Source organism: Geotrypetes seraphini, chromosome 19, assembly GCF_902459505.1.
Source record: "Geotrypetes seraphini chromosome 19, aGeoSer1.1, whole genome shotgun sequence".
NCBI lineage: Eukaryota > Metazoa > Chordata > Amphibia > Gymnophiona > Dermophiidae > Geotrypetes > Geotrypetes seraphini.
The window spans coordinates 31314250-31329873 of NC_047102.1; the positions used below are offsets into that span (position 1 = coordinate 31314250).

Genomic DNA, 15624 nt, shown 5'->3' on the forward strand with positions numbered 1-15624 from the left:
GAGGAGAGAGGAAGAAAAGTTGGACTCATGGAAGGACAGAGAGAGATGTTGGTTGGGGGAAGGGAATTCAAGGTAGGAAAAATGATTTTATTTTCAATTTAGTGATCGAAATGTGTCAGTTATAATCTTCTATAGTTGTTACTGAGGTGACATTGCATATTTTAAAGGCATCTGCCTTGACCTCTTTGAAAAATAAAACAAATATAAATGATAATTAACATTTTCTCTGCTTATATTGTGCTTTGTGGGTTTTTTTTTTAATTTTGTAGTTACCATTATGAATTAATAAGATTATATTGTGTGTACATGGAAAATGAATGGAAGAATTTGCATTACAAGTACTATTATAATGGGGTGGGGGTCAGGGGCAGAGCATGGGCTGGAGTACTCAGTTGGTATTTGTTAGACTTAGGGGATACTTGGCTTGAAGAAGTTGAGAAACACTGGTCAAACTTCACGCTTCTCTGTTTCTCTTTTCCTCTGGACTCTGTAAGGCAGGGAAACTGCTTTGCTCTCTCCTTAATTGTAATGCTTAATTGTAACTTTTATGAATCTTGCTTTCTCTGCACAATATATCTATTCTTTATGCAAACACTTTTAATGGTCTTTGTGAGTGATTTTACTTCCTAATGAATCTTCTGTGAGGGTATTGAATCCGGGACCTGGCGTTTGTAAGGGCGCCTCACGTACCACCTCTAACCTTACAGGTATCACTGGATGAGGGGTGTTCTTATACAACTGGGGTTCACCCGTCAGAAATTATTCTAAGATAGGGGCATATGTGCCAACATTTCAAAATGAGCCATATTGGCTGCTGGCTCCTGCTCCAAACCCTTCTCCAGGTTTTTCATCTCCTCAGAGCTGGGTGTCGCAGCAGCAGAGCTCCGGTCCAACAGGTGGCTGAAAGCCCTCAAGTCCTGACAAGCACTGCTATGGGCCCTGCACCATGCATGGCTTTTTCTAGCAACAGAGAGCCCTTGCCCAGGAGGGGAAGGTCCTGCTCTGCATTTTTTGGACCGTAATCTAGGACGAATAGCACAGTGGCAGCAGGGCCATAAGGACACATGGCAGCGATGGCATTGTTCCACTTCCTATGAAATTGGAGACAGTTGGGGAGTATGTGGTGTAGTGGTTAAAGCTACAGCCTCAGCACCCTGAGGTTCTGGGTTCAAATCCCACGCTGCTTCTTGTGACCCTGGACAAATCACTCAATCCCCCATTGCCCCAGGTACATTAGATAGATTGTGAGACAGGGAAAAATGCTTGAGCACCTGAATAAATTAATGTAAACCATTCTGAGCTCCCCTTGAATGAATGAATAAATAAATAAAGAAATCAGTTATCTACATTGTCTAGGCCTCAATCCAGACCTAGCCTGTTTTTCTTTGACCAGATTATTTTCTGTCCGATAATACAGCACAATTGCTTCTAATATTACATCTTGTTACCATTTAGGTCGCATCCATGTTGGCCCTCGATCAGGATCCACGTGTTTTCACTACCAGCACCCTGCCTTCTGATCCACGTCTCATGGCAACAGTTGCTAACGGATACCTGGGTACCCGCATTTATGGGGACGTGTTCCATGTGAATGGGGTATATAATGGAGCAGTGGGGGATTGCCATAGAGCTGATGTACCCAGCCCACTGTGTGTCAGACTGAGAATGTCCTGCGAGGACGAGATGAGCGAGACCTTCACCCTGAACACCAGAACAGGTACACACAGGTCCATCTGCCCTGCCAATTGAGATAGCAGAGGATTAAAAGAGGATTGCTTATGGAGAGCCTACGAATAAAGCAAGAAGGGAAGAGAGAGACTCTTTGGATGCCATAGAAGGTGTCTAAGGTGTGGGGTGGGGGCTAGTGAGTGTTGGTCCTGTCATCTAGAGGTGGGAACTCTATGTTGGTATCAACGTGCAACAGTTTTGGAGGTTTGTGTAAGAATTGAAACTATTTTTCATTTTCAGGTGTCACTTATAAGCTTATAGTTTTGTGGTCTTTGGCATAGCCCCAAATTTTGCAAAAGACTAAGGCACAGTTGTTTGATATATTAATGGGGTTAGCGATAGAGCATTTTTTAACTGAATGGAGGAATAGTCTGTTTTATCTGAATATTCATGGTGAAATGCTGTTTGTGTAGAATGGAAGCGGCTGGGGTTTGGGGTTTAATGGCTTCGTATTGTCAGTCTGATGTATGAAGACCTGGCTTTAAGTTAGGTTCTTTATTACTCTGAAACTAATCTAAATGTTGGACCTTTGTAACAGATTTTTTTTCCATAGCAAGATTGAAAAGGCTGTTCTGAGCTGTGAGAGAGCAGGTTTATCTCTTGCTGTCAGATGATGTCACCTACTTCTGTGCCTTAGGAATTCTGATTTCTATGAATTACATTGTTAATGATAAGCAACATTGCTTTTTGTAAATGAGTATTTTTATAAGATGCTTGCTCCTGTTGCACATTTAAGGAAACGTGTATTTCTTGTGGCCCTGTATGTAGGCTTTTTGGCAAATAGGCTGAAAATTGTGAATGGCTTAATTTGGATGTTCCATTTTCACGCTAGATGCCTTATGTAAAATGAAGTTTTGAATGTCCAGTTAATGCAATCCTTGCAGAAGCTGCAACGGTGTTGCTTAATCTGCATCTTTAGGGCTGGGGTGGACAATGACAGTTGACAATGACAGTGGATGGTATGGGTATTCTAGAAACATGTATGATTTGAATTTATAAAACCTGAAAGGGTCTGCTTTCTTTTCCTTTGCTCTCTAAATGGCAAGTGTATATTTGGATTGCAGGTAGTGTTCCTAGAGATTTGAAGTAGAGAATGACACAAGGACCGTTTACCACGGTAAACCATGGTCACTGGGTTTACTGCAGTAATGGGGACATTTGCAACTGGTTTACCGCAGGAATGGGGACAAGACCTTTTACCGTCCCGTGTTAGTGGTGAAAAGTCTTGCTCCTGTGGTAAAAAAATTGTGCCCGTGTCAGACTCAGCATCTTCTCCCCAGCTCCTCTTGTGCCTATTTTACCTTCAGGAGCCAGCCATGCCATGATGGAGACAAAAGGAACCCAAAACCAAAGCCTGAAGCCAATATGATTTGAAGAATTAAATTACCAGACAACAAAAAGTAGGAAAAAAAAATTAATTTATTTTATATTTTGTGATTAGAATATTTCAGATTTGTATCCTACTAAAGCTAGTATTAGACATAACTGGGGACTGAAAAGCCCAGGCAGTGCTTCTTTAGCTTCCAGCTGGTTTAGGGCTCTCTCTCTGACCAGGGGGCAGTTGCCCTAGTTGCACTCCCCTAACACTATTCCTGCCATGTGTGACTAAAGTATTCTGTTAGCTTTATATTTCTATGTAGCATTCTGTAGTAATTTGGTTTGTTCAGTTTTCACAATAGTGGAGGGGATATTTGTGAAAGGGAGGGGAGACAGGGGTTTTGTTGATCCTTGCTCTGTATTATTTGTGTTTATAAAATGACAATTGTACAGAATAGTCTCTTTTTATACTTTAATAAAATAAGTTCAGTATAAAATCATAACTATTCGAGGCTTGTACGGGTGGGCTCTGACAGCTTGCAGGGCGGGGATGGGGATTGAGTTTGCGTGGACAGGGCAGGGACGGGGACAAGTTCACGGGAATGGTGATATTTTTTTTCCCCCGTGTCATTCTCTAATTTGAAGTAAATATTTCTCCTTTCTGTTCTCAGGTACCTTCATCAGTGAGCTTCAGAGCTCACAGTGTAGAATCACCCAGCGAATATTTATACATCGAGCATACCTTCACTTGATGGCCTTCACTGTGTCCATAGAGCGCTCAGCAACCGCAGCTCAGCCAATCACAGTGCAGCTCAAGTCAGGATTCACACCCCAGAGTCAAGACCTACACCTGGAGAAAGGACATGATTTCCAGGGAGCCCAGTGAGTGGGTTTTTTCAGGGGGGAGGGGGAAGATGTCTATGACTGTAATGGGCCGATATTCAGTGCTATTTAGCTGGCCAGAAATGGCTTCTGGCTGGCTAAATAGCACATAGCCGGTTATCCACTGGTATTCTGTGGCTGGTTATCTCCTGCTGAATACCCCATTTGGCGAATTGGTCAGTGACTGGCTATGTCATGTGACTAAACTGTTCACTGCCAATATTGAGTGGCTGTCCAGCTAAGCTTAGTGGCCAAATAGACCTGCCTAAAAAGCAGGTCTACCTTTTGCCACTAGGACTTAGCCGGTTAAGCCAATATTCATCAGTTGGCTGACTGGCTGTTTTGGCCAGCCAAAAAAACCCCTGTAAATTCAATGTCGGTTGCTGGATATGGTGCCAGCAATTGAATTTCTAATGTTACCACCAAATGCAGGAGACAGTTGGCCGTGCAGCATTTCCTTCTTCCCATGCAACTCTCCCTGCCTTCCACCCTATGTCCAACATTTCTATCTCTTCTTCTTGCATGTCTCTCTCCCCTCCACCAAATGCAAGATTTCACCCTCACCCCTTTCTATTTCTTTGTTGCATCTCTCCATCTCCTCCACCCCATGTTCAATAATTCTTCCTTTCTCCTCTCACCCCCAAAGTGAAGTAGCTTTCCATCCCTCCTATCCCCCTGTACAGCATCTTTCCATCCCTCCTCCCATCCCCCTGTGCAGCACTTCCTGATTGACGAGCCCCCCATGAGACATCAACTTTCGGGCCTCCTACAACAGCAGCAGCATGAACAGCCTAACTGCCAGTGCTCCCTCTTCCTGTATCATCAGTAACGTGGCAGAAGAAAATCCCCAGCGGAGCAGGCCAGGAGAAGCCTGTTCAGACTGCCGACTCTGCCTGCCAGGCATTGCCGTTGCTGCTGCTGCTGCTAGAGGTATTGACAAACAGCCCCTGCCGGTACTGAAAGCTAAGGACGCAGTGAGAGCTATAAGAACGACTCACATGCTAACTACATCTCTGGAAGTACAGCTGCAGGGGGCGCTTTTCCTGAGCCCGGAGCATCCATTTCCCCCTCCCCTTTGTCCTCGCTGTCTCATGGCTGGTCCTTTCCTGTGTCTGACCCGGTAGCTGGTGGTTACTTCCCTCTGTCGCCACTAAGCAGAGAGCAAGCAGGACCAACGCGGGCCAAATTAGGGAATTCACTCACGGGCCAAATTTGGACCGCGGGCCAGAGTTTGACATGTCTGCTCTAGAGCCTTATAAAAGGAATCCGAAAACAGGAGAGGTACCATATTCAATATATAATTAATCTTAGGGGTCAACACCATCTTGATCACCTCCAACCTACCTCACCAAGTCAAGTACATGGGAGACCACCAGAGAAAAAGCTCATCTACCAGCGTAAGCAGCAATTGCCTAGTCAACCCAAGTGAGTTATCAACTGAAGGCCCAAATACTTCAACTTGGTGACTGAACCTTTGAACATGCACAGAAGGAAGCATAACCACCAACATATTCCAATTCATCAAATAGCCTGAAATACCTGAAAACTTCCCAATAGTTATAAACAAGCCTGGCAAAGAATACACATTAATGTAAAACAATAAATCACCAGCGTATGCTGACAGCTTACAATTTACTGCTCCAGTTCAAACTACTGAAATATCCCTTTTTTGCCGTATTGCAATGGTCAAAGGTTCTACAGCCAAATTAAGTAGCAAAGGAGAGAGCGGACACCCTTGCATATCATCCCGGATAACGTGAAAGCATCCAACACTCCATTAAAAAAACACACAAGCAGAAAGAGAACTAGATAACAGACCCCCCATTGCAATAAACCATGCACCTAGTTCAAAGCAATCCAGGACTTTAAATAAATATGGCCACTTTATCCTATCACATGTCTTTTCTGCATCTAAAGACACCACCACCAAGGGCTCAGACAGAAGCTCTTCTTTATCCATATGTTTATTCACCCCTTTGAAGAAATGTAGAAGATTGGTGAGGCAAGATTTCCCTTGACTAAATCCATGTTGGCTTTTAGGGGCATTTTCAAAACAAAAACAGCATAAATTGACACTTGGATGCTTTTCTTGCCAAGACCTCCAAGTAGTATCAGTTTAAATATCTTTTTCAACGCTCGTTGTTTGCCTCATCCAAAGATGCTCTTCACTACTTCAGCCTTGGCTTATCCTGGTCCGAGAGGCCTACATACTTTTTTGAAGCGTGCCTTATTGTTTGGAAAGAAAACTATTTTAGTTCATTGGCTGGATACACAATGGCGATCCTTGATGATTTATCAATTGAAGATGGAACGTTGTGACATTTCTGAGATGGACTCTGTGAAGGGCCATCAATTACAACTTACTTGGGAGCCTTTCTGGGCCTCTTTGACTGGATATGCTCGTAGCCATGTATTGAATATTTGACTGTATAGTTATTTTCTTGTATTGTTTGTGACATTTGCTCTTCTGCTGCTCCATGCCTTGTATTTCTTTATATATATATATATTTTTTTTTGTGGGGGGGGGGGGAGGGTTTTATGGTTTTGAAACTTTGGTCTATGTGGTATTCTTTTGTCTGGTGGATTTTGATTGTGCTTTTGACCAATAAAAAGTTTTGCAAATAAATGTCTTTTTCCAGGGTTTTGTGTTATTTTCCAAAGTGTCTGGTCCTGTTTAAAAGTAGGTCCTTGGCATCCAAAATAACAATGCAAAAGATTAGTGGTCTCTACATCCTGTAAGTACGTGCTATTCCTGAGGTGATAATCACAATTTGAATGGTTTTGAATACTGTAGCTCCATTGTTGAGGAATATGGAGTTTTTCAGACCGAACTGAAGGTGCAGAGTTTATATTGAGAATCTGTCCAATCCTGTAGAGAATTCAGACTTCACTCCACACCGAAGAATTTGTTGAATGATGCTATCAATTATAATGGCAGTTGTACCTGGAGGGGGAGGGTTTCTTTATGGCTAGGAGGCCATGGTGTCTTATACTATTAATTTTAAAAAGGGGGTTGGGGGTGTGTGATATGGTAGTAGATGTTGTGTGGAAATGTACTTTGGCTTTTCCCCCTCTATTCCTAGCTTGCCCTCCACCTGCCATCCTAAGTATTTCTGTGTAGAACAGAAGCTGCGTCTTACATCTGTTCGCACTTCACCTTCTTATTTTTTTGCTTTTTCGCTCTATTTCTCTTTCATTCTCCCCTTCTTTCACTCATCTTACTCCCTTCTCCCTTGTGCCCACTTCATCTTTTCTTTTCCTGCTTTCCTCTACCTTCCTCTTCCTCCCTTTCTCTTGCACTGCCATTATAATCCCATCCTTTGCTTAATACCCCCTTGATCTCCATGAAGGGATAGAAGGATTTTGTTCATTTTATAGGTTATAATTTTCACTGTTGACAAAAACGCTGATATTAAGATTGCTCATTTCAGATACATCTTTGGAAGAACACTGACACCGGAGGTGGAAGGTGGTCCCCAGCCAGAGGTGCACATGATCTGGGTTCCACCTCCTCCGTTCCTCACCCTACCATATGGGGAGCAGGCAAAGACATGGGAGTTTCTGACTGCAGTGGCAGAGTCAGAGGAGAATGTAAAGAAGTATTTCATTGAAGGACTGAATCTTGTCATCTCAGGCCAACTCATTCTGTCCCATGAGCAAGCATGGACAGAACTCTGGGAGAGATGCATTATAGATCTGAATGGTCCCATGTCCTTGAGGAAGGCTCTCTATGGATGTTTATATTATATACTGAGCTCTCTTCCTCCCCAGAAGTCTTCGCACATTTTTCATGGTATCAGCCCTGGAGGTCTCTCCAATGGTCGTAAAGCAGAAGATTACTGGGGTCATGTGTTCTGGGATCAGGTAAGCACAGTATTTTATTTCCTTTGGTAGTGTTTAGAAGCCACCAGTCCTAACTGATAAAGAGGTTCAGTTTCCAAAAGGGGGGTACATTATGTAACCCGTTCTGAGCTCTTTGGGGAAAATGAGATAGAAAATGAATGAAATCAATCCATCAATCCTCAGCTGATTATTGGGTCCTCCTTTCCTCGGCTGCTTTGAGACTTGCTGTGGTGTCCGAGCTGCCATAACAAGTTTTCAAATGACTCCCCGTTTTAGGTTTTTTTCTCTTCTTCTTACATTTGTTATTGTCATTATTTATTATTCATTTCATTTCTATTTTTATTTTCATATTACAGTTGTATTTAGGCCTGCACTAAAATGAGAAGATTTTTATTTCTTTTTCATTTCTCCTATGTTACATTACATTACATTACATTACATCAGGGATTTCTATTCCGCCATTACCTTGCGGTTCAAGGCGGATTACAAAAGGTTAGTTTAAGGACAGAATTACAATGAATAAAGAATTACAGCGTTACAGAATGACAGAATTATATGAATTGTAGAGCATAGCTAGAGAGGTAATATGAAGATCTTGAGGGCTTTTAGTGGTCGTGTTTTTATTTCTGTTTTATGAATTTCTTGAAAAGTGTGGTTTTTATTTCTTTTCTGAACGTCTTATAGTCTGGGGTGGTCATCAGAAGGTTGGAGATTTGGTTATCCAGTCTTGCAGCTTGTGTGGCTAGGAGGCCGTCATGTTGTTTTGTTCTTTTCACTTCTTTGGATGGGGGGGGTATGAATGGGGAGTGCGTTTTTCTGTGTCTGGTGCTGGTTGCTTGGATGAGGCGATTATTCAGGTATGATGGGCTGTCTCCGTGTAGTGTTTTAAATAATATGCAGTAAAATTTAAATTGGATTCTTTCTTGGATTGGGAGCCAGTGTGAGTTGATGTAGGCTTCAGTGATGTGGTCGTATTTTTTCAATGAATAGACGAGTCTTAAGGCTGTATTTTGGATTGTTTGGAGTTGTCTTATCGTAGTCGCCGGACATGGGAGGAAGAGAATGTTACAGTAGTCCAGTATTCCTAGTACTAGTGATTGTACTATTAGTAGGAATTGTGTGCCTTCAAAGAATTTTCGGACTTGTCTCAGGTTTCTCATGATTGCGAATGATTTTTGAGTTGTTTTGTTTATTTGTGGCTGCATTGTGCAGCATCTGTCTATGGTCATGCCTAGTAGTTTTATGGTTGTTTGGATGGGATATTTGGTTGCGTTTATGTCTAGGATGGTTGTGGTTTGGATCCTGTCGTTTTCTAGGAGGATGAATTTGGTTTTGTCTTGGTTGAGTTTAAGTTTGTGATTTTCCATCCAGTTTGTGACTGCTTCCAGTGTGTGGTGAAGTTCCTCTGTCATGGTATGTTTGGAATGATCGTATGGGATGAGGATGGTGATGTCATCTGCATAGCTATAGGATGTTATGCCTAGATTATCCAGATGGGTTCCTAGAGAGGCAGTGTATAGATTGAAGAGGGTGGGGGACAGTGGAGATCCTTGTGGTACACCGCATGGGTTTGACCAGGATTCTGATTTTTCTTTGTTTGATTTTACACTGTAGGTTCTGAGTTTTAGGAATCCTTTGAACCAGGAGTATACTTTGTCTGAGATGCCTATTGCATCTAGTATCTGTAGAAGGATGTTGTGGTCTACTAGGTCGAATGCTGCCGATAGGTCCAGTTGTATGAGCAGCATTTTTTTCCCTATACTAAGTTGTTGTCTGACGGTATCCATGAGGGAGCCTAGTAATGTCTCTGTGCTGAAATTTGTTCTGAATCCTGATTGCATGGGGTGTAGTAGGTTGTGGTCCTCTATGTAATTGGTGAGGAGTTTGGCTACTAGGCCTTCTGTTATTTTGACATATAGCGGAATTGAGGCTATAGGTCTATAGTTGGAAGGGAGGTTTTGTGGTGCCTTTGGGTCTTTTTGGATTGGGGTGATGACAATTTCGCTGAGGTTGTCCGGGAATGTGCCCTCTGTGAGCGTGAATTGGATCCATTGTAGAATTATGGTGCGGAACTTTATACTAGAGGTGGTAAGGAGATATGGGGGGCAATGGTTGAGGTCACAGGAGGCATGGCTGTATTTTTTGTATAATTTGTTAAATTCTGGCCATTTTATGTTTGGGAATTGAGACCAAGTTCTGTCTGCTGCGATTGCTTCTTTTCCTGTGGGGTGGATTGTGATTGGATTTTGGTTGGATGGGTTGAGTATGAGTGTGGCTCTGGTGTTGGTGATTTTATTCTTGAAATGTTCTGCTAAGATGGTGGGTGATGGTGGAGGTGTGTTGGTGGTGGTAGTGTATGGTTTGGTGTCTGTTAATTCTTTTAGTATTTGGAAGATTTTTTTGGAATCTTGTGTTTCTGTGCCTATGAGCTTGGTATAGTAACTTTTCCTCTTGTCTTTTAGTAGATTTTTGTATTGTTTGTTGATTTTTTTCCAGTCGGTTTTTGTTTGTTCTTGATTCTTTTTTCTCCATTTTCTTTCTAATCTTCTACACTGTCTTTTGAGTTGGAGTAATTCATTATCAAACCATTGGTCTGATTTCCTTCTGATTCTGGTTTTGGTATGTAGGGGTGCCAGATTATCAAGTATGTTGGCGGATACATTTTTCCAGTGGGAGATGAAATTTTTTGGGTCGCAGTCTTGGATGGTTTCGTCTACCTTTGACCAGAAGATGGTTGGGTCGATATGTTTGCGTGAGGTATATGTGGTTTTTTTTGTTTGAGGTGTGTGTTTGGTTTTGGTCCAGTTGATGTTGAAGTTAAAGATGTAGTGGTCTGACCATAGTGATGGGGACCATGTTCCGTTAGGAGTTTGGATTTCTTGATTGGTTGGTTGGTGAGTCATGAATGCTGCAATGTCCAGTTGATGACCTTTTTCATGAGTGGTTTGTGGGTTTAGGATCTTGAAGGATAATGCATTGAGGAAGGATAGACAGTTGTTTGCTGGTGTGGAGGTTTGATCTTCTAGGTGTAGGTTTAGGTCTCCTAGTATGAGGTTGTAGTCAGCTGTTAGTGAGTTTTGATAGATGAAGTTTTCAAATTCGGGCTTCACTGTGGTCCAGTTTCCTGGTGTTATGTAGCAGAGAAGGCAGTTTAGAGAGTTTTTTAGTGTTGTGTTTGTGAGTTGGCACGCTAGGAAATCCAATTGTGGAGTGGATACTTTCTCGAGTATGTTTAGAGTTATGGTGTTCTTGAATATTATTGCTAGACCTCCTCCTCTTTTTTTCTCTCTGCAGGTTACTGTTATTTTGTATCCCGGCGGGCATACTTCTTTTATTCTAGGGTCTGTGTCTGAGGTTAGCCAGGTTTCAGTGAGGAATAAGCAGTCAAGTTTTTCTGTTGTTATCCAGTTTTTTATGTTTTCTGTTTTGGGTCCTAGAGATCTGATATTGACATAGGCACATGTAAGGGAGGTCGTGTTGGTCTGTGGAATGTAAGTTGTTTCCGGGTATATGAGTGTTGTGGTAGTTGTTTGAGGTTTTGTTTTTGGGGGTGTTGATCTTCTTCTCCGGATAACAGTGATGGGTTGTTGATTGTTGGTGTGTTGGTTTGGGTAACTTGGAGTGGGTGTTCTTCTGTTGGGGATTTGGAAGTTGGTTGTGCTTGCGGTTGATGTTGTGGTGGGTAGGTTGTTAGCTGTTGTATTCCAGCTAGAAATGAGGAGAATTATCAGGATGGCTGCTATTTTGTGTGTATTTCGGGAGGGCTTCATGTTTGATGTCTGGTTTGGAGTGTTCGGGTTGTTAGGTAGAGGGAGTGGTTCGTTCTTAGAGTTCTGGCTGGAGTGGGAGGAGCGGGGGATCTTTCGCTCCTTACCTTATGGTGGAGGTAGGCAAGAGGTCTGGTGGAGTGGTCTCCGAGGTGTAGGTATTCACGTCTCTAAGGTCTGTTGGTGCTTCTCTCCGTTGCTCCTCTCAGGTGCTCCACGAGTCGGCACGCCGAACGGCGGCGCGCCGTTGGCGCTGTTGTTTTTAATTGTGTAGTCCTCCTGCTGGATCGGGGGGGGCGGAGCAGGGCTCCCACGCCGGCCCGATCTGGCTGGCTCGTGTGCGCTGGCTTTTTTAATGTAAAATGTCCTCCTGCTGGATCGGGGGGGCGGAGCAGGGCTCCCACGCCGGCCCGATCTGGCTGGCTCGTGTGCGCTGGCTTTTTTAATGTAAAATGTCCTCCTGCTGGATCGGGGGGGGCGGAGCAGGGCTCCCACGCCGGCCCGATCTGGCTGGCTCGTGTGCGCTGGCTTTTTTAATGTAAGATGTCCTCCTGCTGGATCGGGGGGGCGGAGCAGGGCTCCCACGCCGGCCCGATCTGGCTGGCTCGTGTGCGCTGGCTTTTTTAATGTAAAATGTCCTCCTGCTGGATCGGGGGGGCGGAGCAGGGCTCCCACGCCGGCCCGATCTGGCTGGCTCGTGTGCGCTGGCTTTTTTAATGTAAAATGTCCTCCTGCTGGATCGGGGGGGCGGAGCAGGGCTCCCACGCCGGCCCGATCTGGCTGGCTCGTGTGCGCTGGCTTTTTTAATGTTCTGATTCTCTTCCTGCTCTTTTCCCTGCTCTTTCTTTTAATTTGAACTTAATATTGTCTGTTCTTTTTTTCTCCTATCTGTTTAAAGTTCTCGTTAGCCCAGATTGTGATCCCTATCTGGGACAGATTTTGTGTGCCGTACCTGCTCATGGGTTAACCAATTTTAATGTTAATAATTTTTTCCTTATTGTATTCTTGTGTACACCGCCATGAACCGAAAGGCAAATGTGCAGTATATAAATAAAGAATGATGTTATGTTATCTTGGGTTCTGCATGCCCAACTCTATGTCATGTCTGTCTGTTCAGGTTAGATTGTAAGCTCTTCCAAGCAGGGACTGTCTATTAAATATCAAAATGTAATACGCTGCGTACGCCTTTCAGCATTATAGAAATGATAAATAGTAGTGGGCAGCTATTGTGTGCATCAGTCAGTAAATTACTTTGATGCTAAACCAGTTCGAACTGGTTTAGCGATGATTGTTAAATGCATGCTGAGTTTAGTGCATTCGGGCCTGAATTAGGGAACCAGCAAAGGTGTCCCAAACTAGGCTTGCAGTGTCTGAAGATGGACTCCAGCAAAGCAAGGAACTGCCTCAGCCTATGCTTCATTTTCCCCTTGGCCTTGTGAAATTCTAATCCTTGAGCTGGGTTTAGTTAATCTCGAAGTCAAAGACTAGTGCTCACTATGACTGTGGAGCTTTGTCAAGGACAGGGTCGTAGGAAGATTATTATTGAATTTGAAGAGGCTTCTATTCCTCGTTTATGCAGTCTGTGAAGGGATCAGGCTTTACCTACCATGTTCAGCCTGTGATGGTCAGTGCTTTGTAAACAATGACTACTGCAGTCAGAATTAGCCCACATATTCAGGATCAGGCCATGTCTAGGCACTAGTATTGAATGTCCAGGACTAATTAAAGTTGAGCTAGGTGCTGGAAATAGCTGGACTGTTCCTGGGGTCTGACTGCTAGACCTAGCCAGAATATTGGCGCTGACCAGCTATTAAGCCAGGACCTTCATAAGACACTTATAAAGTGCCTGGTTAAATATTAGTTGGGACCTACATGAGTTTCTGCCCAGGTCTGGACCCCCCACCCTATTCTCCCTATCACCCCTTGGAATAGCATATACCCCCTTCCAATCCTCCTTTCACCCTCTGGAAATGCACCCCTTCCCATCCTGATCCCTCCCATTCCCCAAATATAAATCATGCCTAGCTAGAACCCTCCACCCCACCCCCATAGGCCTACTTTGATGGTCCCTGGTGGTCTAGTGGAATAGATGAGTAGGAGTGATGTCTATCTGTTTCTGTCAGGTGTGGTTGCCTGTTCAAAATGGCTGCTGTGACTCTAGCAGCAGCTCATTGTACTACCTAACTAATCTTTTTCCAGCGCCATTTTTGTGTCAACGAGAATACTGTTGCACATTTCTAAACGTAAGACCCCTGAAGAAGCCCTTTATTTGTGGTGAAACGGGTCCCGTAGGGCGTTTAGCCATGTAACGAACAACTATGCACCACAAGCCAGCTATGTGAAAGATAAGTGCGAAAAAGTTTTTTTGATATATCTTTTAGCATATTTATTATATTTAGCACTTTATACGAGCTTGCTGCATGATTGTGGTTTTTGCACACAAAATACCGACTCAATGAAAGACATCATTTACCTGGAAATATGGTTCCAAACACTATTGTGTTAGGACATCACAGGGTTCTGAGAGCGGTATTATAACCAGCAAGGATTGATTTCTACTTGAGTCCTCACTTGTTTCAGTTGATATTGTTTTGTATAAGAGGACTTTTTGCCTATTAGAGTGGTTGAGTTTATTAATGTTTCTAATATCTACATGTCCTCATGTCAAGGGGGAAAAGTATCAGAGTAACACAATCTTTCCTTTCGTTATTGGTATATGCTTTCTCCCGCAAATGACTGACATTATATCTCTCCCCAGGACACATGGATATACCCCAATGTCCTTCTTCTCTACCCTGAACTAGCCCGAGCTGTCCTGGGTTATCGGATCCAGATGCTGAATGGAGCACTACGGAATGCAGAGGAACAAGGATATCAGGTCTCTGAGAGGCCTACTATATGTTATTTTAATCAGGTTTTCTATTCTGCCTTTACCTATTTAGTTCAAGGTCAGATTACATTATAAGAGGTTGGGTTAGTTACTCAGGGAGTTACAATGGACATGTTGAAACGGACCCTGGAATGCCTTGAGGACAGCATGTTGAGGATGAAGTGGTGATCAACAGTGTCGAAGGCAGGAATGGATGAACAGTTTTGAGGGAATGGCAATATATATTGACTAGTGGAGATATTTCTTTTTTTCTCACAGGGTGGAAAGTTTCCATGGGAAAGTGCAGCTACTGGTTATGAAGTCTGTCCTGATAAGATCTACGGAGAAGAAGAAATTCATATCAATGGGGATGTCGTATTGGCATTTCAACAATACTATTACACTACACAGGTATTTTTACTTCATTCAAGCCTTGACCACTGGAGTAGGTACAGCTGGGCCATGAACACCTTTCATTTTACTGATCCAAAAACTGTAAGAACATGGCAACCATATTTGATAAGTTTAGTACATTTCTTAGCTGTTTTCATTTTGCAAAATTAATAAATGAACTTACTGGTGCTTATAATATAACATAACATAACATCACACTTCTTAACCGCGTAACCAAAAGTTCAACGCGGTTTACAAAAGATTATAAACAACAAACAATTTAATAATGACACCCTTATAATACATTGGGGCTATTCTAGAACTGTCTGTAGATTGAATACACCTGTACACGGTGATTTCAGAAAGCTGCGATATACATGGGCAGAGATTTCAAGAGGCTTTAGTGAACAGCGGCTTGTTTAACTTGGTTGCCACCGTCAGAGCATCCCTCTCCTCCAGGTGTGTCACCCTCCTCGCACCCACCCATCCTCCCTTCCCCCAGTTTGGGGGTACATTGAGCAGTTGCAGTCTATAGGCAACTCCTGCAATTGGTTCTACCAGTCCCCTGCCCCAGAACAGGAAGTTGACTTCAGAGGGGGCAGGGGACTGGCAAAGTCGACATCCCCATGCCTGTAGACTGCAGATCCACAACTGCTCAATGCACCCCATACTGCATGCTTAAATTGTAAGCCCTCCAGGGACAGAAAAATACCCAATATACCTGAATGTAACTTGCCTGAGAATGGTGTGGAGTAAATCCAAAATCCAGTACGAAGCATAATGTGAAGTAATGTAAAACACTACATGTGTACATATGTCACTTAG

At 43.2% G+C, this 15624-nt stretch overlaps 1 protein-coding gene across 3 annotated transcripts in view; it reads left to right on the top strand.

The window, feature by feature from the left end:
• Positions 1-15624, top strand: part of PGGHG (protein-glucosylgalactosylhydroxylysine glucosidase) — a 45677-nt gene that overhangs the window by 7265 nt on the left and 22788 nt on the right. For 2 of the 3 annotated variants that reach the window (XM_033928878.1, XM_033928880.1), the window contains 5 exons: positions 1456-1717; positions 3717-3927; positions 7359-7791; positions 14296-14415; positions 14686-14817. In XM_033928878.1, coding sequence (XP_033784769.1) covers positions 1465-1717; positions 3717-3927; positions 7359-7791; positions 14296-14415; positions 14686-14817 — 1149 coding nt within the window. In that variant the 5' untranslated portion in view covers positions 1456-1464. Of the gene's footprint in view, positions 1-1455; positions 1718-3069; positions 3129-3716; positions 3928-7358; positions 7792-14295; positions 14416-14685; positions 14818-15624 lie in introns of those variants that run through there. The other variant, XM_033928881.1, reaches the window with a different exon arrangement.